The sequence below is a fragment of the Ahaetulla prasina genome, chromosome 5, assembly GCF_028640845.1.
Source record: "Ahaetulla prasina isolate Xishuangbanna chromosome 5, ASM2864084v1, whole genome shotgun sequence".
Lineage (NCBI taxonomy): Eukaryota > Metazoa > Chordata > Lepidosauria > Squamata > Colubridae > Ahaetulla > Ahaetulla prasina.
The window spans coordinates 58208554-58236505 of NC_080543.1; the positions used below are offsets into that span (position 1 = coordinate 58208554).

The 27952-nt window shown below is 39.1% G+C and overlaps 1 protein-coding gene across 3 annotated transcripts in view; it reads left to right on the top strand.

Annotated features, from left to right (window-relative positions):
* The window catches only part of DYRK1A (dual specificity tyrosine phosphorylation regulated kinase 1A), a 172690-nt gene that overhangs the window by 101930 nt on the left and 42808 nt on the right, over positions 1 to 27952 (top strand). For 2 of the 3 annotated variants that reach the window (XM_058184530.1, XM_058184532.1), the window contains one exon: positions 27612 to 27811. In XM_058184530.1, the coding sequence (XP_058040513.1) occupies positions 27612 to 27811 (200 nt within the window). Of the gene's footprint in view, positions 1 to 25691; positions 25850 to 27611; positions 27812 to 27952 lie in introns of those variants that run through there. The other variant, XM_058184531.1, reaches the window with a different exon arrangement.

A 27952-nucleotide genomic window follows, 5' to 3' on the forward strand; every position in this document is an offset into this window, starting at 1 on the left:
AGTAAATTGTGACATGAAGTCAGTATTAAATATTTGTACTCTGAAATGAAAATTAAACTAATTTTGGAAAATCAGCAGTTCCAGGTATTAAACAAAAAAGTGAAATATATTCATGGTTTTAAAATGAAATTAATTCATCAGAAAATATGATTTTATATTTATTGAATTCTTCACAGAATGTTTTAAAAGTAATGGAATTCAATTTACATTAGTGCTATAAGACATCTGAGATATTTTATTGCTTATATAATTTGGATATTGTCCTGTTGAAATATTGTCTTGAATTAAAATTACCACCTTTGTTAATATAAACTTTGGAAGAAAAAGCTATAATATATTGAAAAACAAGATGGTAGTAAAGTTATGCTTCTTTCATGGGAAAATTCCAGAGCAACAGGATGCCACTGAAAAGGCCTCGCATCTCATTTCCTTCCAGGAAATTAGAAAATGAAGTAGAGGTGAGTGTAAGTATGCCTTATTGGAGAGGAGCACTCCTTGTTTATTTAGGGCTGAAGCATAGTTCCAATAGGAAAGAAATGTGCTTAGCACTGGCTAAAAGTTTTCAAATCGTTTTCATAGTTTGTATTACAGTTTTCAAGTTCTCAAAGGATAACATTGTCAAGTTTCTTATATTCTGAGTGGATAGTTTGGCTGGTGTGTTCACAGAATGTGAAAGTGATAGAGATTCAGTATACAGGAACAAGACGGAGTTCAACAGTACCTCCCAGTTACCACTTTGGCCCAAGCCAAAGTCACAGAGTTGAAAGAAATAACGTTATAAAATACAATAGCCTGTTCGATACTAGAGTTCAATTTATAACACTCATCCACTTCCTAGCCATTTGTGCTTCAAAAAGGCACCAAATTGGATATATGTGATCTTGAAAAGAAATGCAAACCTTTTAGAATTCTATTTATTCTTTCTGTTTGAAACATTTGTACAAATGATTAATGCAAATATTAATATGACTAAATATGGCTCAGATTTATCTAGAATTTATTTAGTTCATTGTATATTTCTATAGCTCTTTTATTTTTTAAAATCTTCAATCAAAGTAATGACCTGCACTTTCAAATACTCCTGATTTAATGAAAGGTATATTTTGGTTTGTCCAATATTTTTGATAATGTAACAAGTAATAATGAAAACAAATCTTTTGGGTTTTTCCTGCATCAGCAAGCAGCCAGCCTCCTCAAAGAAAAGCTGCTCATGTCATTTGCTAAGAATTAACATTGCTAACCATGTTATTGTACATTTTGTTAACAAAGGTTCCTGGTATTCATATCATCCTGAAAAATATTCTAGATTTACTTTCTACAAAATATGTAATGTTGATAATAATAGCAATAATAATGTTTATTATTACACAGTAATGTGAAATCACAGATGCTACTTTAGTTGGTATTGGCCTTCATTCACATTGAATTCTTCCCAAGAAGCTAGGATACCGTAATCTATTAGCATAGTATTTAGATCCAAGTAGTGTGGCCTTTTATAATTGATAAATGGAAATGTTTGTCAATACACAGATTTTCTAAAGGCTATCCAAGATTTTTTTTGTATGGCATCCATAACTATTGGGATGATAATAGCTGATATGCTATAATCTTTCAATTTCAATTCTTAGGTTTTGTGATCTTTTCAATGCTTTGTATTCTATTCTACTATACCCTGATATTGCCACATTAATTATCCACACATTCTTCTGTTCAACCACTTTTAAATTTGGTGTTATGCGCCAAGATTTATGTACTCACGTCACTTTATGCAGTCTTGCACCTGGGGGTATAATCTATTCTTCTTGTAAACCTTACGTTGTTTATCATCTATTGAGATAGTTTTGTGTGTTGTGTATATTCATTCACTCACTCACTCACTCACTCACTCACTCACTCACTCACTCACTCACTCACTGAGCATATTGCTTGTAATGCTATGATCACAATAAATTAAACTGAACTGTTTCTTCTGCTTTTTTGCACAATCTTCACTTTGAATCATTTGATGATTTGTCAGTTACTGCCTTGATTAGTTTGAATAACTTGGTCTTGAACAGCCAAATCATTTCAGTTCAGTAATAATGTTTGACAAAAGAAATCTATTCATTCTGTATTGGAGACTGTTAAGTTTTCATATACTTTATGGAGAAGTATTTGGAACTAAACAGAATGATGGTTTCCTTGTGTATGGACATATAGCTAGTCCTTACTTAGTGACTACAGTTGGGGCCGGCACAGGGTCACTAAGCAAAACATTGATTTAATTACATCACTTCTCATTCAATTGGGAAGTGAATCACTGTAACCATGATGAGCATGATTTGATATGCCAGCTTCTCTAGTGTGCCAAGGAGAATCCAAGGAATGGGTTAACTCTGCGTTTCTGCTCTTCAGACTGAATCTGTCAATCTTTCGTAGCCACACCTCTCTCGTCTGTGTCCCCAGTTTTGACTCAGTCTTCAGCTCAGATAGACATGTATAAATTAGCTCCAACCTTCAAATTTGAAGAGCAAAAACACAGAGTTTCCCTTCCTTAGATTCTCACTTCAACAAGCAGGAAAGCAATGTACATTCTCCAGCATTCTCAGGGAAAGCGAATGAACTGGCAGGCTCCCCGGTCTGACCGGCATAGCCGCCATTATCTGGCTCATCCCGACAGAGCCGAGGTCCTTTAAAACTTCCTGTGATCTGCGGAGGGGACTGAAGTCACTGCCCAGTCTCTGGTACACACTCGTCGGTGGCACTTAATCAGCCGCAGCAGCAGTGTTCCTACTCGGAACAAGCCTGCCTTCTTCAAAGGGCACAAAATGTAGTCTTCCGTGGCAAAAGGCAGCCATGAAGAAACCGTAAGTGAGGAAGAAGTGAGGCCCCAAAGAAAAATTCCACAACGCCAAAATCAGCTATCAAAGGAGCAGCTGCCTGAATCAGAGCAAAAGCCCTTTCCTCCAAAAAGGCCACTAAGGCCCTGGACAAGGAGATCACTAAGGCAGAAAAAGAGGCAGAGCAACGGAGACAAGTGAATTCTCTCAGGGGTGAAACTGTCATTTACCGCTCTTTCAAGCCTCAGCTGTTACAGCCTCTGAGTGAGGCCAGGCAAATAAACTTGAGCTCCCAGGCTTGGTCACCAGAGGGCAATTGAGAGCAGCCGTCTCAGCTACATTTTACAATGCCAGAGCATAATGAGGCATTCTTTACTCCCCTGTCAAATCTCCCAGCAGAAGGGCATTGGGAACCAGCCTCAAAAAGATTAAAGCCTACACCAGAGGCTTTACCTTTACCCCCAGAGTGGCAGGACTCTGCCCAAGGGAAAATCAAGAACCAGAAATGTCTTCTCAAATGACCTCTTGATCTCAGAGGCATTGTTGCAGGCATGCAGCAAAACCGTCAGACAGCCTCTGTAGCACTTGATATTTCCCTGCACCAAGGGCAGCATCCTGCACCCCAGGTTCCAAGAGAATTGTTGGTCCTCCACAGGCCAAAATCAAATTATATGAGCTTAAGGCTCTTCCGCTACCTCAGTGAGTGACAGCCCACTCCACTAGAAGCGCGGCCACTATAGCAGCATGGGCTACACAGGCCTCCCATTGAGGAGATATGCAGAGCATATGGTTCTCTCCTTTGCTGTTTATAGGGCATTATAAGAGGGATGCCTTCACTTGGCTGAAGCGGCTTTCGGGAGACAAGTTATCCAGAAGGTGTACACAGACTCAGGGACTCTGGATAAGACTGCTGCCCACCCTTAGGACGAGCCGGCTTTGATATGTCCCATTCCTTGGATTCTCCTCAGCACACTGGAAAAGGGGCGTTGGTCTTACCTGACATGCTCCTTCTCGATGTGCTGAGAGAGAATCCAACCGCACCCTGGCGACTGTCTGATCCAGAGTCCAGGAGTGGTCAAGTCAGATCAAAAAGCACATTCAAGTCAATCATTATGCCTTCATCAAAACTGGAGACACAGAAGTGAGAGGCGTGGCTACAAAAGATTTGACAGACTCAGTCTAAAGAGCAGAAAGGCATTGTTAACCCATTCCTTGGATTCCTTTCAGCATACCGAGAAGGAGCATGTCAGGTAAGACCAACGCTCCTTCTCTATATCTTATTGTCCAACTTCGTTGTGAAGTGCACCAATGGTGAACACATGGCTGTGAAGTGCTGTGATGATTGAAAAGCCCACAAGTACTAAAATGTCCAAATGTTGATTACCTGACTGCAAAGACACTGCAATAATTGTAAATTGGAAGACTTGTCATAAAGTTACTTTTTCAGACTGCCTCAACTTTGAATATTTGCTAAACAAGATAGGCATTAACCAAGGTCAATTTGTATTTATTTATTTCTCTGTTGTATTGGAGTATGCTGTTGAAATCTTTCAAATGAAATAATGAAGAATTCTACATAGTCCCTTCCAGAAAATGCCTTGATTGCTTCTCCATCCTTTTGCAGATGAAGATTCACATCTTCTGAATTATTTGCATCCTTCAAATTATTTTTGGAAGGTTACAGCTGTACTAAACCATGGCTCTATGCTTGCCTATTCAGAAACAAATTTTCAAGGGGCTTACTGCTAAATTTGAACTAAGTCAAGATACCTCACATATAGAAAATGGTACAGCTATTCTCTTTGATGGCCAAATATATGCTGTATAGGCAGGACACAGCATTTATAGCCACAAACTGACAGAAGATCCTGTTAGGATCTTAACAACAGGCTGTCTTACTTTCTTCAGAAGGACTGGCAAATTTATGGCTTTCTTTATTCGTTTGAGAAGCTCCTTCAAATTATAAATATATAACGTTCGACACTGAGCAGTAAATTAAGTATAAAAAAGGTCTTAGATATACATAGATATAGCATGTATTAAAAAGTATGTAAAATAAATAAGTGTATGGTCCAGAGTTATTCCCAAATATTTGGGGTACCACAGTGTTCTAAACTAGTGCCAGCCAATAATATCTGCAATGTTCTTGATGGCTCACATTTCTTTTTTCAAATGGAAAGTGCATAGTTGTATTTTTAGGTGGTTTCACTTCAATTGGTTATCCCTATAGCACATGGGTATCAAACTCAAGGCTCATGGGCCGGATCTGACCCACGGGGTGCTTAGATCTGGCCTGTGGGGCCGCCCTGGAAACAGCGAAGAACTGGCCCACAGTGCCTCTGCCACTGAAAACGGAGCTCGGAAGGGCCACACACAGCCCTCCCGAGTTCCCTTTTTGCTGGCAAAGCACAGGGCCATTACAGGCACCCCCGACACAGCCCAGCCTCCTGAAATACAACCCAGATTCGGCTCTGAATGAAATCGAGTTTGACACCCCTGCTATAGTATGTAGTCATTAAGGATGGGCTCTATGACAAGTCAGAAAGCTTGGAAGACTCAGCCTCTGTTCCCAGTGACCAACCCAGACTGGATCCTGCAACATTATCCTGGGATGCAAATGTTAGCCTTCATTTGTGTAGTCATTAAATTCAAAACTTTGGTCAATTTTTCCTCTATAACCTCGAACTGCACTGCTATGATATTTCCAGATTGTTGATGTAAGCAAAGCTAGTAGCTTGCCATAGTGGTTCTTCATTGGTGTATATGTTAAACAACATAGGAGCTAACATGCTGCCTTCCGGAAGTCTATTTCTTTGGATTCTCCATCGACTGTTATTTCTGAAAGCCAGCGTAAAATCTATTTTCTAGTAGGCATTCTATGATTTTTGGGAATTTAAAATTCTTTGTAAAATGAGGGACTTCCTTCAACAGGACCGTTTGGTTATCCATATCATAAGAGATGAGATCTGTGAACCCCACTCGTGTGATTTCCTTCAGTTCAAAATTGTCCTCTATGTATTGTGTTAGACTGAGAATTTAATCTGCACACTTTTTGCTGGGTGATACAAGCAGTGATTCTACTATTACATACAGTTTAGTATTAAATGTTCAAATATCTTGTATAAGTGACTGAAAAGAGATAAAGACCCGTAGCTTTTTGAATCTTCTAATGGTTTGCCTGGTATAAGTATAGCTATTGCACAGGCCTTCCTCCTTATCGTGGAGTTTAAATATTCTTTATATTGTTTATAGCCATAGCCATTCCACTGAAAATTCGCTACCTAGGTGATATTGGGGTCAATTTCCAGATGATAATGTTTGAATATTTTACAGAACACTTTTTCTGAATCTCAATATTTGAAACAGTTTTACTCTATTTTATTGTTCTGACACTGTGTTATGATTTGACGTTGTTGTTTGACCAATTAATAAACAATAAATTATACAGAGGGCCTATTAGATCTAGCTTGATGAGACTGAAGACTTACCTTCCAAGGAGGGGAGAGAATTATACAATGAAAAGAGGACCAGAATTTTACTACTCTTTAATTTAACAAGTAACTGCTTTTACTATTGGATTTATTGAAGAAGGAAATTCTACCAAATGCTCTTCATTAAATGGGTGTAAAAACTCTGTTTCTAAGTCTAGTCTCTATAAATGTCAGTTTTGCCTCATAAAAGTTGTGATTGATTATATTTGCATAGGAAGAATATAACTTTCACTTAAATTATATGTCATTTCTATGTTTTGGTAACAGAACCAGATCTTCCTCAATTTATGCTTGATATATTGCTATATTTTTATACTGATATTAAAGGTTGTGGGAGTGCATTTCCTTGTAAAGTCAGCATCTTAGACATGTTCTAAAGTTTCAATTTCTTCAGAGGGATGGGGCTTCATCTCTATAGAGGGGTATCCACCATCCATGATTATAGACAGAGTGTCAGCATTCCAGAAAACCCTTCCAAAGCTGACACAGAGATTGCTTTTAAAGATAGATACAGATGCTGTTATAAACAGTCTGACTGTTAAGAACATTCAGATTTTCATTTCTTCTTCAGTTTTCAGTGCATTAGAAACTATATACTTAATATCTATACAAAATAATTTATAAATTTTCCTCTTATGTTATTAGAGATTTAAAAGCCACAGTCCTTGAATTTTGAAAATTGAGTATAATGTTACAATTAGTTATAAAACAGTTCTGGAACAAATCTTGATCCACCTTGGACCTTGGTTCTTTGCTCTTCTTTATGAATATTTCCTTTAGCTAGTTTGTGGTGAGAGAGTGGGAAGTGCATTGGTAAATAGTGAGGAGGATAATTCAAAGTATGCCTTTACTAGTTGAATTTCAATTTGTAGATCATTACCAATAGGCAATTAGAAAGTATGGTAGTTGGCAGATGTAACATATTCTTCTTGCATGAGTAAGGAAGTGGATTGATTGATTTAATTTCAAAGGCTGCCTGATTTCAAAACAGCTTTGGGTGGCTTACAACAGAAAAGCAATACAGTATTCTACTTAAAACCACAATTAGGGCCAGAAGTTCTTTGCTAAGCAGGATCATTGTTAAGTGAATTATTCCTGATTTGTTTTAACCTTTTTGCCATGATTGTTAAGTGAATCATCGCAGTTGTTAAATGAACTACATGGTCATTAAGTGAGTCCTCCTTCCCACATTGACGTTGCTTTTGGAAGGCAGCTTGGAAGGTCACAAATACTGATCAAATGCTCCCAGGATGCTGCAACCAGCATAAATACATGCCAATTACCAAATGCCCTAATTTTAGATCATGTGACCATGGAAATGTTGCAAAGATTGAAAATTTGAAGATTGGTTGTTAGTCACTTTTTTCAGTACTGTTATAACTTCAAAGTGTCACTAAATGAATGGATGTAAGAAAAGGACTACCTGTAGGCAGCAAATTTGTTGTATACAGCTAACCATATCCTATATGCAAGTAGTCCCCTGAATCACAAGATGGGGGGTGGGGAATAAACAATTACCATATTTTTCAGACTATAAGACACACCTAGCTTTTGGGGAGGAAAACAAGAAAAATTTTTTGCCTCTGCCTCACAGCAAATAGCCTGCTCAGTTTCAGCACAGCCTGATTTAGCATGAGCAGCTGATTGGCGGTTGGATCTGCCTCATGGAATACTGCTTATCAGCTGTTCCAGACTGTGGGGATCTCCACTGTCCATCGCCACCATCGTCGCTGCCGCCTATTCCCGCCACCTGGAATGGGCCAAAAATGGGGCACGTGGAGGCCGAAAATGGGATGTGCAGAGGCCGAAAATGGGGCACGAGGAGGTTACGATAGGCAGCGGCAGTGTTTGCTGGCGATTCCTGCAGCCTGGAATAGCTGATAGGCGGCATTCTGGGAGGCAGATCTAACCACCAATCATCTGCTTGTGCTAAATTAGGCTGTGCTAAAGCTGACCAGGCTGTTTACTGTTTGCTGGAAGGAGGCAAATTACTGGGAGGCAGAGGCCAAAGGGTAAGGACCAGCGGGTGGGCGGGGCTTTGGCAACATTTGCTGTATAAGACGCACAGATATTTCCGTCCACTTTTTTGAGGGGGGAGTGCATCTTATACACAGAAAAATACGGTACATACATACATGCATGCATACATATCTCTGGTTAGGATATCATTCCAGATATCAGATGTGTATGGTGGCTAAATATTTTCTTTAAATAAAAAGAATAGTGGCTTTGTTGTATTCCATGCTGAATATTGTTTTTTCCATTTCCTTTTGCACAAGCATGCTTACAGTTCTGTTTATGTTACTGCTATTGATGAAATCCTTTATTTCCTTTATTGCAAAATATTTAGATTGTGGAATTTTGGGTAATAGTATGTGTAATGGTGTGGTATTCTATTGAATTGCGGGGTGGTGGTGTACTCTCTCTTAGATGCGGTGACATGGGATTTTGATCAGGCTGCTTGAAGAGTATTTTGTTTTGTTGCCATAATTTAATATTTTAAAAATAAAATGGCCTGGTTTGGATGAGAGGAAGAATCATGAAAATCAATGTATTAAAAACATGTAAGGTGTAAGGTAGTGGGATGTGATTGTCCTAACAACTGACAAGCAAAAAGTGTGTTACACATTTATTGCATTTGCATATTGCATGATACATTTTCTAACTTGCCAATAAAAATTATTTTCTTCCCACTCACCAGAAGTTTATTTTTTTAAAAAAACCTTCCTAAACCTCATAAGCAGTGCCCCTCCACATTAAATAATTATGTAAAATATTTAAGCTGACTATGGATATGGAAGATAAGTACTTTAACTGAAATCATATTCATTTATACAGGAAAAAATATTAATTCAGATTTTGCCAGGAAATCCACCTATTTGGTATAAAGGTCCACACTACTTCATAATTCATGAAGCACCGGGGGAAAATATCTACCATATATAAGAAATAATTGTGGATTTGTTCCATTACTGATTTATAATCAACTATAGAAGTAGGAACTGTTTAAAATAATGGGAGTTATGTCGATACAGATCTGGCAGGGACTGTTATTTCTAAATCCATAACACATGAGGCTCATCAAAATCTTTGAGTTTTGTTGCGTGGATATTAAACATTTAATTTCCAATTTGTTGGATTTTTAGAGCCTAAATGGAAATTGTAATGCACTTAACATTCTCTTCAGAAACTGAAAGAGTTTTTATTATTATGAACTGTATATATAACACGTGAGTTATACTGGTTGAAACCAACTGGGCTTGGTTGTCCCCAAATATTAGCAAGTAGATGGGTTGCACTATAAATTGCAATGCAATAATAGGCTTAATGAAAAGGTATTCCAGGGTATAGTGGAAACCCAATCACAAATAACCTGCAGAGCAGAACAATATCAGGTTGAAATCAAACATCAAAAAAGAAAAAAAAATGCAGCATAAATACAAACCCTCCTCAGCTAATAAACCATAATCTATGAAAGAGGAAAATTGTAGTGCAGTGACATTGCCTATTCAGCTATTTTTGCATTGGAAATATAGTGTGAGGTGAATTACTCAGGAAGTTTTTTAGTCCTGTCCAAATACTTTGAAAGAGATACTTCTGAAACTATAGGACCACATAAGGAACACCTTTGAATTGTTAAGGCAGCTAGAACTTTCCAGCCCAGTGCTTGCTTCAGGAACTGATCCATTATATATATTTGAAGCACCTGATGAAAGCCTAGAAAAAGATGTAAGGTACTTTTAACAATTTGAAAAAGATGCTTTGCATTCTAAAAAACTTCTTTCAGCAAATTTGCATAATCCTAATGTATATACAACTCTTATACTGGTCTGAGGAAATGCAAAATATTATGTAAGTTTATACGTATCTGCGTAGGGAACAAAGGAAGAAGATAAAGTGAAACATAACTACTAAATAACATTGTATTCAGTGTTGTGTGCTTGGAGAGATCTTTGCTTTTCCTGACCTAAGTACAAAGCATCCCCTGCTGGACATTATGCACATATGTGTGGATTCTTGTTTTACATTTCGCGCTGGAAAAGCATGGGAGGAGATTATTTTGGGTTTCTAATATTTTATTTATTAGAATTACGCCTTTCCTTCCCTGATTAAGCTCAAAGCAATATACATGTTGATAGATTTCACTAAACTGTCCTTTCGCTACATAGAGGTACTGTTCTGTGCTTAAGAATATTTAGCATAACATTAAAATGACCATGTTTGCAGTATGCTCAATATCTGATCTTCAGCTTTTAATCAACCCCATATTATTGAGATGCTGCCCTTAATCATCAGGAACATTTGTGTTTTAGGGATTCACAAGTATTGGGTTTCATTTATGCTTTCTCTTGTCTGTTCATGCTCTTCTTCCTTCAGCTATAATTGTCTTTTGCTTGTGTATGTGGAATTATAACAATTTTAATGCAGATGGAAATAGGCCAGTGGACTGGAGATAATTCCAGCTGTATCATATTTTCCTCTTCAATTTCTTGTATTGGTCAGCGATGGGCAAGTGTAGAATTGCTTGTGCCTTCTGTTTTTCCTTTCAGACTGTTTTCTATAGCTGATGAAAGCCAGTTTGCACATGGAAAAAATAAAATGTCTTAATTCAGTAGTGGAGCTATTTGATTAGAAATTTTTTATAGAAGCTCAACAATTTTTGCTGCCTTTTGAATTATAAAATGATTTATAGCTGTTTTTTTCTCTCCCTGGTGCTCTAGAACATTGCATGCTTTTATTAATTTAACTTGTTTCATCAAATCCTTCCAAAGATGTAACCTTCAAATGTACATGAAGAAAATTTTACCTAGTCAACTTAAAATGTTTGGTGTGTATTGATTTGTATAGTATCCTACATTCCAACTGGATGGAATATAGTGTGAGGAAGCAGCTAGAATTTCTGATACTGAAATTTTCTACCCCACCCGTATAAGCCACCGTTTTCTTTGCTTTTCTTAAATTTAAGTGCATTATTGATTGCTATAAAAATCATTCTAAAACATTTAAAATTAAATGCTAGACTATCCAGCAAGGTTTATTATATTATAATTTATTATATTATTATGGCAACTTGCTTTAGTAGAATTGTATAGTTACAGAGAAATTTTCTCCTGCAGTAGTTAGTTCTAGTTCCTGTATAGAGTTTTATTATTCCCTTCCCTTTTTGGGGTGGTGGTGGTGAAATATTGAACATTATTCTAATCCAGCACAGTTGCTACTAATTTTGCTTTAAACTAGAAAGTGTTAATACAAACTAGAAAATGTGACAAAGCTCAATTTCATTTCTTGTTTATTGCTTGTTTTCCTATTGGACAAAGAGAAGCAGCTCTAGCCTGGCAACCAGAGCTTGCTATTTGCATAACCTGTCTTGATTGGCCAGCTCTCTGCCAAATGCTTCCAATCATATGGTGTTGTTTTAGTGGTAGGCTATGCTAATTAGCTGCTGTTGCTGGGGTTCAGGGTGCTTTCTGTGTGCTATTCTGCTGCATTGTGTTGCTTGGCCAGAGACATTGATAAATGAGTATTTAATGATCTGCAGCAGTTTCCACTTACTGCAGGCAGACAGAGATTTTAGAACAGGAGAAGAAATAAGGATTTAATTTCTCTTGCTTGCAATGAAAACATAGTTTAAGACTGTATGCTAGAATTTTTATGGAGATAAAATATTCTTTAAAAGTGGAGAATTTTATGTTTGGTGTTTTGATTGCTATTTATGGATATCAGATAAGACTAGGAAGTTGCTTATATCTGAGAAGTGTAATGCAATATTAAAACAGCAGTAATATAAATTATGTCAGTACATAAGAACTGTATATGAGTCTCTTGATTTAATTTTGAAAAAATGCAATTGGAAAAATAATTATTTAAAAATTAATCCAAGCCATTTACAATTTACTTATCTTTTTTAATTTTGGTAAAACATGCCAAATCTATAATACAGAAGCCTTTCAGAACCAGACTTCCTCAGCCTAATACCTTTCGTACTCCAGTAGTTGGCAAGTCCCATCATACTGCTTGAGAATTCTGTAAGTTGTTCCTTAGGTTGAGGAAGGCTGGTCTGTCACTAGTAAGGTAGCAAATTGATATGTGCCATAATTCAGCTTGTTTTGCTCTGCTTTCTTATTTTGCTTTCCATTTCTCATTAACAGTTGTCATTTTCTTAAAAATTTGGTAGACTTCAGCGTTCAATATCATTATTCCTAAATTCTTCACTACAAATTGATTCAGCTAACCGTACCTGTCCATACATGGAGGTGGATCATTAGCTTTTTGAAGGGTAGGATAGGATAGGATAGGATAGGATAGGATAGGATAGGATAGGATAGGATAGGATAGGATTCTTTATTGGCCAAGTGTGATTGGAGACGCAAGGAATTTGTCTTTGGTGCATATGCTCTCAGTGTACATAAAAAAAAATGCATTCATCAAGAATCACCTTCTCATAAGTAAAATCAATGGGGAAGCCATATTTACGTAACAGTTGTGTTACTAACTTAACAACTGCAGTTATTCATTTAACAACTATGTCAGGAAAGGTTGTAAAAATTCACTTAACTGTCTTGCTTAGCAACATACCTTTTGGGCTCAATTTTGATCATAAATCAAGGACTACCTGTATATGATTAAAAAAACCCAGTAAAGTCCAAAATCAGTGTTACTCTCAATTATGAAATGTATGTTTTCTTTGAAAAGGCACTTTCTTAAGATATAGCATACAAGCAGAATCTCTATGAATAATAAAAATATAAGCAAAAGATTGTGTTAAATATACTAAAAATCTCTACAAACAATCCATTTTAACAATCCGTTAAAATGCCTAGTAAACAAGTAAAAGGTAAAGGTTTTTCTTGTTTTAAGTGTTATTTAAAGCAGTAAAGATAACTTTATTCTACAAATTTCTACAAGAAATTTGATGCACAAATTTAAAGTTTGGAGTTAAATGATGTAAGAGAGAATTTAGCAGAAGGCATATTTTTTGGAGAAAGAAATCATTCTAACAACGGGATACTAGAGGTGAGAAGTTCTTGTACCAAATGTCTATTCATTAGACCTGAGGACACATTGTATAAATAAAGCAGCAAAGAACTACTTTCCTCCTCTCACTAAAAGTTCCTCTGCAGTTATCTTCTTACTTTTCAAGGCAGCCACCATGCCATTTACAAGCCTCTCAAACCTGTCCTCGGGTCATATTCCAGGTGCTTCACATACAGTCCTCACTGTATGACCAGTCACTTAACAACTGTTCAAAATTATGATAAACCCAAAATGGGCATTTTAGATCCATTAAGCAGTTCTTGCCCATCATAAAATGGGTCGCCTTTCCCAACCCCACATAGTTTTGTGAAATTTGGGGAGCTTGGCAACTGGCTTGCCTTTACATCATTTGCAGCATCTGGCAGTCATGTAACCATGATTTGTTAAATATGAACCCATTCTTCTGAATGGCCATTTTTTGCTGGAAACTTGCAAAAAAAATTTCTGTACTATCTCTTTGGAGGGGGGGAGATCAGGCATAGAGTGGAAAGTTTGGAAGAAGAGATTGCAAAAAAGTAAGCAGACACATCATGGGAATGCATCAGCTGTTTGTATATCATGTTTGCAATTCCCAGTGCCACCTCATTCCTTTCAGTCTGCATTCCTCATTGTGTACCTGCTTACTCTTTTGTAATTCCTTTATTTCAAATGTTTGCTTTGCAAGGGAAGGAAGAAAAGCAAAAGGTCAGCCATATAACAACACATATTGACTACAGTGACGATCACATGATTGAGGGATGCTAAAGTTGTAGGCATTAGTCATAAAATTATTGTTTCTGCACTGAGCTAACTCGAAGTATCCTGAATGAATATACCAGTATGTATTATTGTTACAGGTTATTGTTGCACCAAGGGTGAAATCTAAAAATTTCCCCTACCGGTTATGTGGGCATGGCTTAATTGGTAGGCGTGGCTTAGTAGTCAGATGACTAGGTAGGTGTGGCCAATAACAATAAATAATAAAAATAATAAAGTATACAAAACAATAAGAGGTACCAAAAACCAACTTTCACACTTTACACACACACACAACACAACACAACTGACTCACACACAATGTAAAAGCAGCTACACTTCACCCAAAATGGCCCCTGCAACAAGCAGGAACCTTACGCAGCCACAAAAATTCAAAAATCAACTTTCACACTTTACACACACACACTTTACACACACACACACACCCCACAACACAACTGACACACACACACACACACACACACACACACACACAAAATGCCACATACAGCTTTGTGAGATTTTGTGTGCTTATGTAGTTAGAAACACCACCAAATCTCAGAAAGCTGCACAAATACTTTATTTTATTATTTTATTTTACTTATATTTTTTAGATCAGGGGTCTCCAACCTTAGTAACTTTAAGGTTCAACTCCCAGAGAGTTGAAGTCCACAAGCCTTAAAGTTACTAAGGTTGGAGATGCCTGTTTTAGATAAAAGCAGCTAAATTTAAAACTTCCTTAACTTTAAATTGCTGTCTAAAAAATACTCCTTAAAAAAACACCAATTAACTATTTTTTAAAGGCCCCCCCCCCCATTTACTTACCCAATTGTAGGCCGGCAGATTGAGTTGCTCATCGAGGAGATGAGGCAGGCAGGCAGATTGAGTTGCTAGCTGATGCAACTGATTGCAGGAGCCGAAGCAAAGCAAGGCTTAGCGAGCCGGAAAGAAGCAGCAATTAGGCAAGTGGGGACAGGGCGATTGCGTGAGCATGGGCGGGGGCTGTTGTAAGAGGTTATTAAAAATGATTTTAAAGGCTGTGATGATGAGGCAACTCAGCTGGAATCACCAGAGGAAAAAAACATGTTAAAAGGCTCCTCTAACGATCCCAGCTGAAGTTGCCTGATCGCCAGAACCTCTTAAAAGGATTTTTTTAACAACCTCTTCAGCCGAAGAGCTTTTAGAATACATGTTTTTTAAAGGTTCTGGTGATCAGGCAATTCAGCTGGGATCGCCAGAGGAGCTTTTTAAAAGCTTTTTTTTTTTTTTACAACCTCTTCGGCAGAAGAAGTTGTTTAAAAAAACTTTTAAAGGGTTCTGATGATCCCAGCTGAGTCGTGCGATCATCAAAGGCTTTTTTTTAACTTTTAAAAGCATTTTTTCGGCTGAAGAAAAAAATGCTTTTAAAAGTAAAAAAAACCTCTGATGATGGCGTGGCTCAGCAGGGGGTGGGATCAGGGATTTTTGCTACCGGTTCTCCGAACCAGCAGCCGCCATCACTACCGGATCAGGCGATCCGGTCCGAATCGGGAGCATTTCACCCCTGTAATGCACCCATGTGTATAGCTAAATTCCCACCCCCTCTAAATTCCTAAGATGTTAGCACACTTGAAACTATAGGGCAGGGGTGTCAAACCTGTGGCCTACAGACAGATGCGTCACACACTGGCCACGCCCACTCCCAGCTTAATGAAGGGAGAAAAGTCACGATATGTCACATGACAATGTAAATTTGACACACCTGCTATAGGGAATGTGTTACAACTCCAATCCCAAAACACTTTGACTCACTCTTTTGAGTTCAGCATATTTAAAATAAGTTGAAAAGTAATAAAAGTAACAACAGGGAACAGCTTCTTTGGGAAGGGGGGAAATCGGTAAGGTTGTATGGTGGCATTTTTCATTTATCCAGGGAGTCCTGCTCATAAATCAAGACTGCCTTGATTAGTGATGATAATCCCTGCAATCCTGGTTAAAGGTAAAGGTTCCCCTCGCATATACATGCTAGTCGTTGCCGACTCTAGGGGGCGGTACTCATCTCCATTACAAAGCCGAAGAGCCAGCGCTGTCCTAAGACGTGAATCTCACAATCATTAGGCAAGGGCAACTTCTAAGTCAGCTGCCAGGAAATTTCAAGTTCCAGGTATTTTGCAAGGAGGCCCACAGTGGCTGCTGTTGGGTGAGGGAAGATGCATGTGTGCGTGAGGGAGGCATAAAGAGAGTTAGGGAAAGCACATGGGAGTTCATGACGATCTGAGGAAGTGTGAGGATCAATGGGTGCACAAGTGATCATCACAGTGCAAGTGTAGAGGGGCTGGTAGAAGGTGTGCAAGTTGGGGTGACTTAACCCAGAGGCTTATGTCCTACCCTGCTGTTTCCCTATTGACTTTCTGGGGAAGCCAGAAGGGCAGGTCACAAATGGTGGGGTGCTCCAACCATTGTAAATATGAACCAGTTGACAAGTGCAGATTATTTATTTATTTATTTATTTATTTTTATTTATTTCGATTTTTATACCGCCCTTTTCCCGGAGGACTCAGGGCGGTGTACAGCCAAGTAAAAATTCAATATATAAACATTAAAAGAAGTTAAAAAGAAATATTATAATGTGGCCGAAATTTTAAAACCATTTAAAATCTTAAAACATAAATACCCCAATAAAATTTCAATCCAGTCCCGCTTGAATAAATAGGTGCGTTTTCAGCTCACGCCGAAAGGTCCGAAGATCAGGCAATTGACGTAAACCAGGGGGAAGTTCATTCCAGAGCTAGGAGCTCCAACAGAGAAGGCCCTTCCCCTGGGGGCCGCCAGCCGACATTGCTTGGCGGACGGCACCCTGAGAAGGCCCTCTCTGTGTGAGCGTATGGGTCGGTGGGAGGCACAAGGTAACAGCAGGCGGTCCCGTAAGTACCCGGGTCCTAAGCCATGGAGCGCTTTAAAGGTGGTAACCAAAATCTTGAAGCGCACCCGAAAGACCACAGGAAGCCATTGCAAGCTGCGCAGGATTGGTGTTACATGAGAGCAACGAGTTGCCCCCACTATTACCCGCGCAGCTGCATTCTGGACTAGCTGCAGCCTCCGGGTGCACTTCAAGGGCAGCCCCATGTAGAGAGCATTGCAATAGTCCAAGCGGGAAGTGACAAGGGCATGAGTGACCGTGCATAAGGCATCCCGGTCAAGAAAGGGGCGCAACTGGCGCACCAAGCGTACTTGGTGGAAGGCCCTCTTGGAGACGGCCGCCAAATGATCGTCAAATGACAGTCGCCCATCCAAGAGGACACCCAAGTTGCGCACCCTCTCCATTGGGGCCAATAACTCGCCCCCCACAGCCAGCTGCGGCTGCAGATGACTGTACCGGGGTGCCGGCATCCACAGCCACTCCGTCTTGGAGGGATTGAGCTTGAGTCTGTTTCTCCCCATCCAGACCCGTACAGTTTCCAGACACCGGGACAGCACTTCGACAGCTTCGTTGGGGTGGTTCGGGGTGGAAAAGTACAGCTGAGTATCATCAGCGTACAGATGATAACTCACCCCGAAACCACTGATGACCTCACCCAGCGGCTTCATGTAGATGTTGAACAGGAGGGGCGAGAGAATCAACCCCTGAGGCACCCCACAAGTAAGGTGCCTCGCGGTCGACCTCTGCCCCCCTGTCAACACCGTCTGCGACCGGTCGGAGAGATAGGAGGAGAACCACCGATAAACGGTGCCTCCCACTCCCAACCCCTCCAACCGGTGCAGCAAGATACCATGGTCGATGGTATCAAACGCCGCTGAGAAATCTAATAGGACCAGGGCAGAGGAACAACCCCTATCCCTGGCCCTCCAGAGGTCATCCACCAACGCGACCAAAGCTGTCTCCGTACTGTGACCGGCCCGGAAGCCGGACTGGAACTGGTCTAGATAGACAGCTTCATCCAGGTACCGGGGAAGCTGCCATGCAACCACACTCTCTACAACCTTCGCCACAAAGCGAAGGTTGAAGACAGGACGATAATTTCCCAAAATAGCTGGGTCCAGGGAAGGCTTCTTGAGGAGGGGTCTCACCACTGCCTCTTTCAAAGCAGCGGGGAAAACCCCTTCCATCAATGAAGCATTTATAATTCCCCGGAGCCAGCCTCGTGTCACTTCCTGAGTAGCCAGCACCAGCCAGGAAGGACACGGGTCCAGTAAACATGTGGTCGCATGTAGCCTCCCCAGTAACCTGTCCACGTCCTTGAGAGCCACAGTCTCAAACTCATCCCAAATAACCTCAACAAGACGTGCCTCTGCCATCCCACTTGGATCATCGCAATTTTGGTCTAGACTATCCCGAAGCTGAACGATTTTATCGTATAGATAACCGTTAAACTCCTCAGCACGTCCCTGTAGGGGGGTCATCCCGCCCCTCCTGATGAAGGAGGGAGCGAGTCACCCGGAACAGGGCGGCTGGGCGGTTATCTGCCGATGCAATGAGGGTGGAAACGTAGGAACGTTTCGCCTCCCTCATTGCCACTAGGTAGGTCTTAGTAAAAGATCTCACTAGTGTCCGATCAGCCTCGGAACGGCTAGACCTCCAGGTACTCTCTAGGCGTCTTCTCCGGCGTTTCATCTCCCTCAGCTCCTCAGAGAACCAAGGAGCCAAGTGAGATCTGCGCCGGGTCAGAGGCCGCAAAGGCACGACACGGTCCAAAGCCCCGCAACAAGTTCTTCAGTCGTGCCGTGGGCAAGATCCTCAGGGAACGGCCCAAGCTCCGTCCGGAACCTCTCAGGGTCCATCAGGCGCCTGGGACGGAACCAACACATTGGCTCCGTCTCCCTGCGGTGGTGAGCGGCGGTTTGAAAGTCCAGGCGAAGGAGAAAATGATCTGACCATGACACCGGTTCCGTCATTAAATCTCCTAATACCAGATCATTAATCCACTGTCCAGAGATAAAAATGAGATCTAGTGTGCCTCCCCCCGTGTGTGGGGGGCCATCAGTTACTTGAATCAGGTCCATGGCCGTCATGGAAGCCAGGAACTCCTGAGCTACCGTTGATGACAAGCCGGCCGATGGCAAGTTGAAGTCCCCCATGACCAAAAGTCTGGGAGTCTCAACTGCCACCCCGGCAAGCACCTCCAGCAGCTCAGGCAGGGCTGTAGTCACGCAGCAAGGAGCCAGGTACGCGATCAACAGACCCATCTGATTCCTATGGATTCCTATGGATTATGGTGATTTGACTGCAGGGTTGGTGGGAAGTTTGGTTCTATGAGGATCGATCATAACCACCACTCTTTCAGCACCATTGTAACGTCAAACAAGCACTGAATAAATTTTGTAAGTTGAGGACTACCTGTAGAAAAATCTATTTTTTATCTAATTTTTAAAATGGGATAAAGGTACCATATTTTTCAGAGTATAAAACGCTCCAGACTATAAGACGCACCTACCTCTTTTGTGGAGGAAAACAAGAAAAAGAAATCTGCCTCTGCCTCTCAGCAATTTTTCTCCTTGCAGCAAACATCCTGCTTTAGTTTCATTTTTATTTCAGTACAGCCTGATTAGGACAAAAAAAAAAATCTGCCTCCTAGCAATTTGTCTCCTTGCAGCAAACAGAGGAGGCCCACACAGCTGAAATAGTTGAGGGACGGGAGGCTGATCCAACGGATAATCAACTGCTTGTGCTAATCAGGCTGTGCTGAAGCTGAAACGGGCTGTTTGCTGCAAGGAAGTAAATTTCTGGCTGTGCTGAAGCTGAAGCTGGCTGTTTGCTGCAAGGAGGTAAATTGCTGGGAGGCAGAGGCGGGCATGGCTACATTCAGTGTATAAATTCTCACTCAAATTCTCACCCTCTTGGGGGGGACGTGCGTTTTATACTCTGAAAAATACCGTACTTTATAGTTTTCTAAAGACAGCTGTTACAATTGAAGTTAGAAACATGACATAGAATTGTGTGGTGCTTTTCATCTCTTTGTCAAATAATTACTAATAAATAAAGGCAGTAGAAAATTAAATATTCAAGCAGAGTGTATTAATCTGTATTGTTAAATACTATTGTATTTCTATTTATTCCTTAAAATATTACAGGTGCACCTTGTTAATTTGAGTTGATGTGATATAAATCCTTTGTTTCTAATAAATTAGAATTTACATAGTACAGATTATTTGCTCATAATTTATACTATAATAGATTTTTTTCCATATTTGCAAGAATTACGTTTACCTGTACATTTTTTGTATCAAATTTCCAGAGGCTGATTTGAATTCTCTAAAATTCTTGTATCTCCATTCAAAATCATTTTATACTATTTGTGCCTCACATTCACTGTCCTTTTAAAATTGAAAGTTTTGAAAGTACTAATTAATTATGTAAACAATTGTATTTTAGAGGCCCAATTTCACAACCAGCATGGCCATTGATAAGAATTTTGACAGTTGAAGTGTTCACACTTAGAAATTGCCTCAATTGGGAAACAATGCTCTAGGCAGCGATTCTCACTTTATCAATAAATGGAAAATACCCTATTCAATGCAATTTTTTCTCTCTGCCTTAGTTTTCTTTTCTGTTCCCTTTCCAAAAGATACTTAGTGTAATTGTTTGCTATGAGGAATTTTGGCCAAAAATGTAAAGTAAACTGTGGCAAAAATATTGTAAATCAGTCATGTGATCATAGAACATAGAACATAGCAAATGTCTGTAAATGTGAACCAGTTGCTGAGTGCTTAAAATGCAGGGAAGTGCATGGATGGGGAAGACTGTCAGAACTTCAGATCTCAGTTATAGGTGGGGGGTCCGTAGTAACTTTGACCTGTCACTAAGTGATCTGTTGTAAATCAAGGATTACCTGTACTTTGAAGAGCCCTGTACTTTGAAGAGCTTAGGACCGGGCTATCTCCCATCGTCCGGTGCGTTCCCACAGAGAGGGACTCCTCAGGATGCGGTCAGCCAAACAGTGTCGACTGGCGGCCCCCAGGGGGAGGGTCTTCTCTGTGGGGGCTCCTACCCTGTGGAACGAGCTTCCCCTCGGGCTCCGACAACTACCTGACCTTAGGACCTTTCGCCGTGAACTTAAAACCTATTTATTTCATATGGCTGGACTAGCTTGATTTTTACTTTTAAATTTTAATTGAATTTGATGGGTTTTTAAAGTTTTGTAATTTTATGGGGGTGTATGTTATTTTAATATTTAGGAAAATTTAAATCAGTTTTTTAAGGGATGTTTTAACTATTGTGTATATCTGTATTTTATCTGCCTGTTCACCGCCCTGAGTCCTTCGGGAGAAGGGCGGTATACAAATTAAAATATTCATTCATTAATTCATTCAACTACCCTTAAGTATTAATCTTGTGTTCCCAGATATGTATTCATATATTTTTGGGTAGTTTTATAATCTCCTATACTAGAATTAAATAAAGCAACTCTGTTTTGCTAATTCATTTCTAGATAACTTGTGCGTTTTATTTTACCTGTCTAATTAATGAATTGTGGGGGAAATCCATTATTTTCTCTAGGCTGGAACAATATATTTCTTTGGATTGTGAAATTCTTAATTTTGGTAAATCTGTTAAAATCTGATCTGTCGAGTTGTATGACTATACAGATACAGTATTCCATTCCAAGGTACATCCCCCCCCCATCGAAATTTAAATTGGTCATTCCTAAATATATATTCTACTCTTAATTCACTGCATAATTGCCTGCTAGCATTGTTGAATTCTTTTGCACACAGGTTGATACATATAAAATAGGTGTAGTCTAGTTGTTAAGTTTAACCATACCTACATTATACTGAGAACCAGTTTGGTACAGTGATTAAGGCACCAGGATAGAAACCAGGACACCCTGAATTCTAGTCCCACTTTAGGCATGAAGACTGCTGCATGACCAATTACTCACTTTCATCCCTGGGAAGGAGGCAATGACAAGCCATTTCTGTAAAACCTTGCCAAGAAAACTTGTCCATGCAGCCACCAGGAATTACAAACTGATATGAAGGCACATAAATAAAATGTACATTTTTATGTACTATTCCGGTTTGCATTACACCTAAAAGTTGCAATGTTGGAGTACAAATTAATTACACTAAGTTGGAAGATTCTCCAAACTTATTATTGGATAATTTAATAATTTATGTTCTGCAATCAATTCATTGACTTATAAGTTGCTTTCTGAAATGTATTGGCTGATAACTTTCAAATTTAATTTTGAGACTTTATGTTGTAATTAAAAAACTATAGCACTCCAAATTATGGTTAATTGCAGTTTCTGTCAATGGCTATGTCTGCATAGAAGACATATCCATTGATGAGGAGTGCTGGGAATTGTAGTGTAACAGGTATCATAATGCTGTAGTTCCAACTCCACCCACCCAGCCACCCAGTTCTTCTCCATTTTTGCTGAACAGTAAAAATGGGTTATGAAGTATTACTAATGTTTTATTTTTAAATGGTACATAACTGGTAGCAGAAACAATTCCCAAGTTTGAGATACCAGAAATCATGATAAAATATGAAAGGATATAAAGTTTTCTTAATATAGGCAATCTTCCAGTTCTCAGCAGTCCATCAACGTAATAAAAATAAAGGCTAAAAAGATAAAAAAGCTACTGATATATTACATTTCAGATTCAGAAAATGAGACTGATTATGTACTATGAATCTTCCTTTATTTCCCCTCCACCTGAAAATTGGTACTTTTTAAAAAAAAAAATTCAGTATATTAGAGTATGTAACTTTATCATTTGAGTCTTCTTTTTTCACTGTTAACCTTTACAGTAGTCAGCCTGCAGAATGGAAGAAATGTTTACATTCATTATAATTCAACAGTTTGTAACAAAAAGTAAAAATAATTTAAGAGAAATTCAGCCAATCAATTCATAATTGTCTGAATAATGTGTTCTTTGTTTTTATGAGAAAATGTGTATACATAAAACATTTTATGAAGAAATGATATTATAGTAATTTAGCATCAGGAACGCTAAAAATAAATATTGCCCATATTTCAAATCTTGCCTCCCCCAATGTTATGCAAATACTGCAGTATTAAAGTCTTTAGAAAATATTTTCTTTCTGTTGCATTTAGCATTTTCAGAAATTTTATATATATAGTGTAATATGGCAGTATCGCAAGTTATCAATAAGTGCAGAGTCCATTACACTTTGTGGCAGCAGAAGTTTCTGGTGGCCTTCAAGCATAAACTAAACCAGGGGTCTGCAACCTTAAACACTCAAAAGAGCCATTTGGACCCCTTTCCCACAAAACCTGGGTGGGCATGGCCAACTCCATGTCAATCACTCCCACCCAGTCACATGACCCTCCCCCAGCCACATCTACCCAGGTTTTGTGGCTCCCGGTATTTTCTTTTCTCTGGGAAATAGATCTCTCTTTCCCTCCCTCCCTCCTTCCCTCCCTCATTGTGAAGCGTTCTAAATTTAAGTGTGTTGTGCAAGGCGCTGCAAGAGTGGTGAGCATCTTGGAGATGGCAAGAGCAGCAGCGTCAGCCAGGCCAGGCCAGTGTCTTGGGGCAGACAGAAAGTTGCATGTCTCCCTGATCAACTGAGGTGCATGCAGCACCAACAAGGGCTGGAAGAAGAGGCACATACAGGGGCACTTCACTCCTGCTCTAGAATACAGAATGCGTCTCCATCCCCTGCCATCGCCCTTACTTTCTCAGGCAAGGAGTGACTGGGAGGGGACGGTGAGGGATGGGGCCAGCCAGTGATGGGATCATCCGACAGGGAGCCACAGCAGAGGGTCCAAAGAGCTGCATGTGGCTCCGGAGCTGCGGGTTGCCGGCATCCAAACTTAACAATATATCACAAGAAATATGAGTGATGGTCCCCAGTACATCCTGTTTTAAGGAGAGCCACAATTGATGGATCAGCACAAGTTGAGCAAAAACCTCCCTAGGCATAGCTGCCATGTGTTCCATTACCAAGAGCTGTGACTCCCCAGTAGCCCTCTTCCCAATGGTTAGCCCATTTTCTTGGGGGTAGTATATAATGTAGGTATAATCTTAGAATCAATAAGTATTCCTGCCTGCTTTCGGTTGTGTTTAAGACTAGTCTTCCCCATTTAAATTCTGACATTTTCCGGGATTACAGTGAGGTAAGCTTCTCACTGAGTATTTTCGCATCTCCATTAGGACCTATTAGAAGATAAACTGATGGATATCACCAACATGTGGACAGCCTCTTCTGAAAGTTTCATATAAATGTTAATCAGATTTTTTTTAAAAAAAGAACTAAACTCTGAAACATCCCATAAAAAAGCAAGCAGCACTTTCACTGCTGCCACGGCTGACTGAATTTGCTTGTTCTTTGTGCTCTTCTTTTCATGACAGGTCCAAAATTTATGTAACTGTTAACTGGTGAAAGACTTGATGCTGTAGCCTAATTTTAGTTATATGTGGTTGAGCTTCATCTTGTTCTGCACTTCAAAGATCCCCAGAGAACCTCCATTCTATAATGAAATTGTGTAAAAAAAATGTAACAGGAGTATTGTGTTATGCTTCATGTTGTGTGGAGAAAAGTTGGGCAACGATATTCTACTTTTTCTGAAATGAATGCTATTTTAGATGTTTGGGCTGAAATGATTCACAGAAATAGTACATCTCTGTTTTCAGTGCAAGAGCATTGTCACATCATTACTGGCAATTGCTTAAAATTTTATAGTTAGTCAGTCAGTCAGTCAGTTCGTCCATCCATCCATCCATCCATCCAATTTATAGGGCTGCCCATCTTAAAAAAAAGTGACTGGATGGCATACAACAAAATTATAAAACAATAATATATCTTAAAATTTACGATCTAAAAAAATTAAAGCCTGTTATTAAAAGCTAAGGGAGTACAGTAGAGATTAACAGCAATGGAGCCACCTCAGTAAATAATTGGCTCCCCAAAAAATTCCCCAAGAAGTTTAATATTCAAGAAGTTCAAAATAAGCACCAGATTGAAATAATATCATTTTCTATTTAAAAAAATAGAATACTCTCTCCATATTTTAAACCACTAATCTCAAAAAATAGTAATGCTGTTATTAAAAAGGTTGAGCTAAAAGCCGATACACTCTGGAATGGAACAGCAGAACCAGATTGCCACAAGATTGTTACACATTAAATAACATTTAAGTTGAAAAACTTGCTAAGTTTGAAAACATTAATAAAGAAAAATGAAGAGGATTTAAACAGATTTCTCACCTAAATGTGAAAAAGAAAAGTTGTTAATGGAGGTACATACCAAATTCTCCAATAAAACCTATTGTTTTATAACCAAGAAAAGCAGGTCTATACTTAAGTTGAAAATTCAGTACCTTCTCACTTGATGTGTACCGAATTGTGTGTATGTATATCTCATACACAATCCTAGCTGTAATGAATAATCTGAGTTGAGGGAGGTAATTTTGTTTTGTATCTATTCAAGACATTGAGTAGATACCATTAATTGTTCTCCTGTCTCTTTGAAAGCATCATTCTTTCTTTAAACATAACTCTTAACATGGTGGTAATGTTTATTAATACAATTTCGATACTAAATAAATATTTTTGATATACATTTACATCTTAGAGAGGGCTATAGTCTGGAACGTGCTTCAGGATAGCTAGACCTCTCTAAACTGATCACCAGATGCTAAGCTAAGTGACCTTGTGTTTCTTAATTGGCAGGGGAAGTCATTTCCCTTTGTTCAGCTTTGCTGCTATACCACTGGTTGAGGGGAGGAAAAGAAGATTGTGGCAGCAAATACCAATTGAAGGCAGTAACTGCTTCATCACTCTTGTAGAGAGTAAGGAAGGATGATCTTGGAGGAGGTATGCAAGAGCCATTGCCTAGGCAAAAAGGGCTGACACATTTTATAAGCTTAGAATAGCAGGATAACATTCAAAAGTGGTTCAGGTAGATGCCTGTCTAATTCACTGAACTATAAGAAGGGGAGGAGGCACAGCGTAATCAGACTTGAAAGAATATTATTATAGCTAATCTTAATAAAAGTAGCTTCAGCCTTACTGTGGAGTTGTCTGTCTAGTAGGGCTGACAATTTAGTGTGTCTTGGTCGGTTGGGATAGGTTTGTTTCTTTCTATATACAGTTTTGCTAGAACTCTGCATATATGAAAAACATCTGGCTGGATCCAGATAAAAGTATGTGGAAGATGACAGCTTGAAAGATTGGTTGAAAAATGACAAGTAGATGGGAGTGCTTCCATCTAATATTTGGAGATTCTCCTGCCTTTTTAGACACAATCTGACACTCAGCAAAACTTCCTACTTTGGGGAGTGGCTTTTTGGGCTAGGGGATTGGGAGAGAATTTGGTAGAAGACACCCATATGTTGGTTGCCTATCTCTTTTCAACTTATTACAGTAAAATCTTGATTTTTCAGACCTCAATTGCAATGAACTTTGCATCAAATGAATCAATTTTCTGATCGATTACAGGTGGCCCTCATTTAGCAACCACTCACTCAGTGACCATTTGAACTTATGACAGCACTAAATGAGTGGTAGTTATGACTGGAACTCGTACTTAACACCGTTGCAGCATTACCACAATCACATGATCACTATTTGCAACCTTCCCTGCTGGTTTCTGCCAAGCAAAGCAAGGGGAAGCCAACAAGAAGTTGGAAGTCACATGAGGTCCTTGCTTAACAACCTGCACAATCCTCCTTTAAGTGCTGTTGCTAAGCACAGTCACAAGATTTTTTGGCTTCGTGATGGAGTTTCTGGTTCCAATTAGCATTATTAAATGAAGACTACCTATAATTTTATTTGTGCAGTGATGTCACAATACAAGCAGCATAATTTGTATTATTTGTGTAATTATATAATGCAAATCACTTCAACTGAGTAGTTCTGAAATTTATTGATACTGTAGTTACCAATAGTTAATAATTTTGTAGTTCTGAAATTTGTTACTACGAACAGTTTTTGACTTATCATCACAATTGTCACAAATTGTGTCACAAATTTCCGACACAAGTTGGAACTGATCAAAAAATATAAGGTAGTTGCCAAGTACAAATTGCAATTATATGACCACAGGGATGGTGCAACGGTCATAAGTGCAAACATAGGTTGTAAGTTACTTTTTCCAAGGCCATCATAATTTTGAACCATTGTTTAAAAAGTGGACATAAGTCAAGGACTATATGTAACTGAACTTCTTTCAGATAGTCCATTAAAATAAAACTTCATTTTTTTCTCATTCAAATACAAATTTGTTTTAAAATAAATGCCATTTCAGTCATATTCTAGCCACATGAGAATTACCTGCTGTGATAGGATTGAAAAGAGGAAAATTTATGGAGAAGAAAAATGGATAGCAAACATAGGATTCATTGAGTGCATGTTTCATTGCATCCCATCCACTTATTTTTTAAAAATATATGTACACAAAACTTGTGGGCATGCAGTTTTAACTCATTTTGTGTTTGTTTGTTTGTTTGTTTGTTTGTTTGTTTGTTTGTTTTAAGTGAAACTTAGATAAATATCTAAGTATATTTACGTTTAATGTGAAGATAGATTATAGCTGATATAAGAAAACTATACTGAACTGTTCTGCTGTCATTTCTAGGAGGAGAGACTTCAGCATGCAAACCTTCAACTGTTCGGCTTGCACCATCATTTTCATTCCATGCTGCTGGCCTTCAGATGGCTGGACAGATGTCCCATTCACATCAGCAGTACGGTGATCGTCGACAGCAGAACATAAGCGACCAACAAGTTTCTGCCTTACCATATGCTGATCAGATTCAGCAGCCTCCTACTAACCAGGTACGTTGATTTTAACACTTGTACTAAGATAGCATTTTATAGGGCACATTCTTCTATTAACAGTTTCTGTATAATTCAACTCATCTTTGCTGCTTAGCATTTGGAAATATTGGTTTGAAGTAACATACAAATTCTGCTATA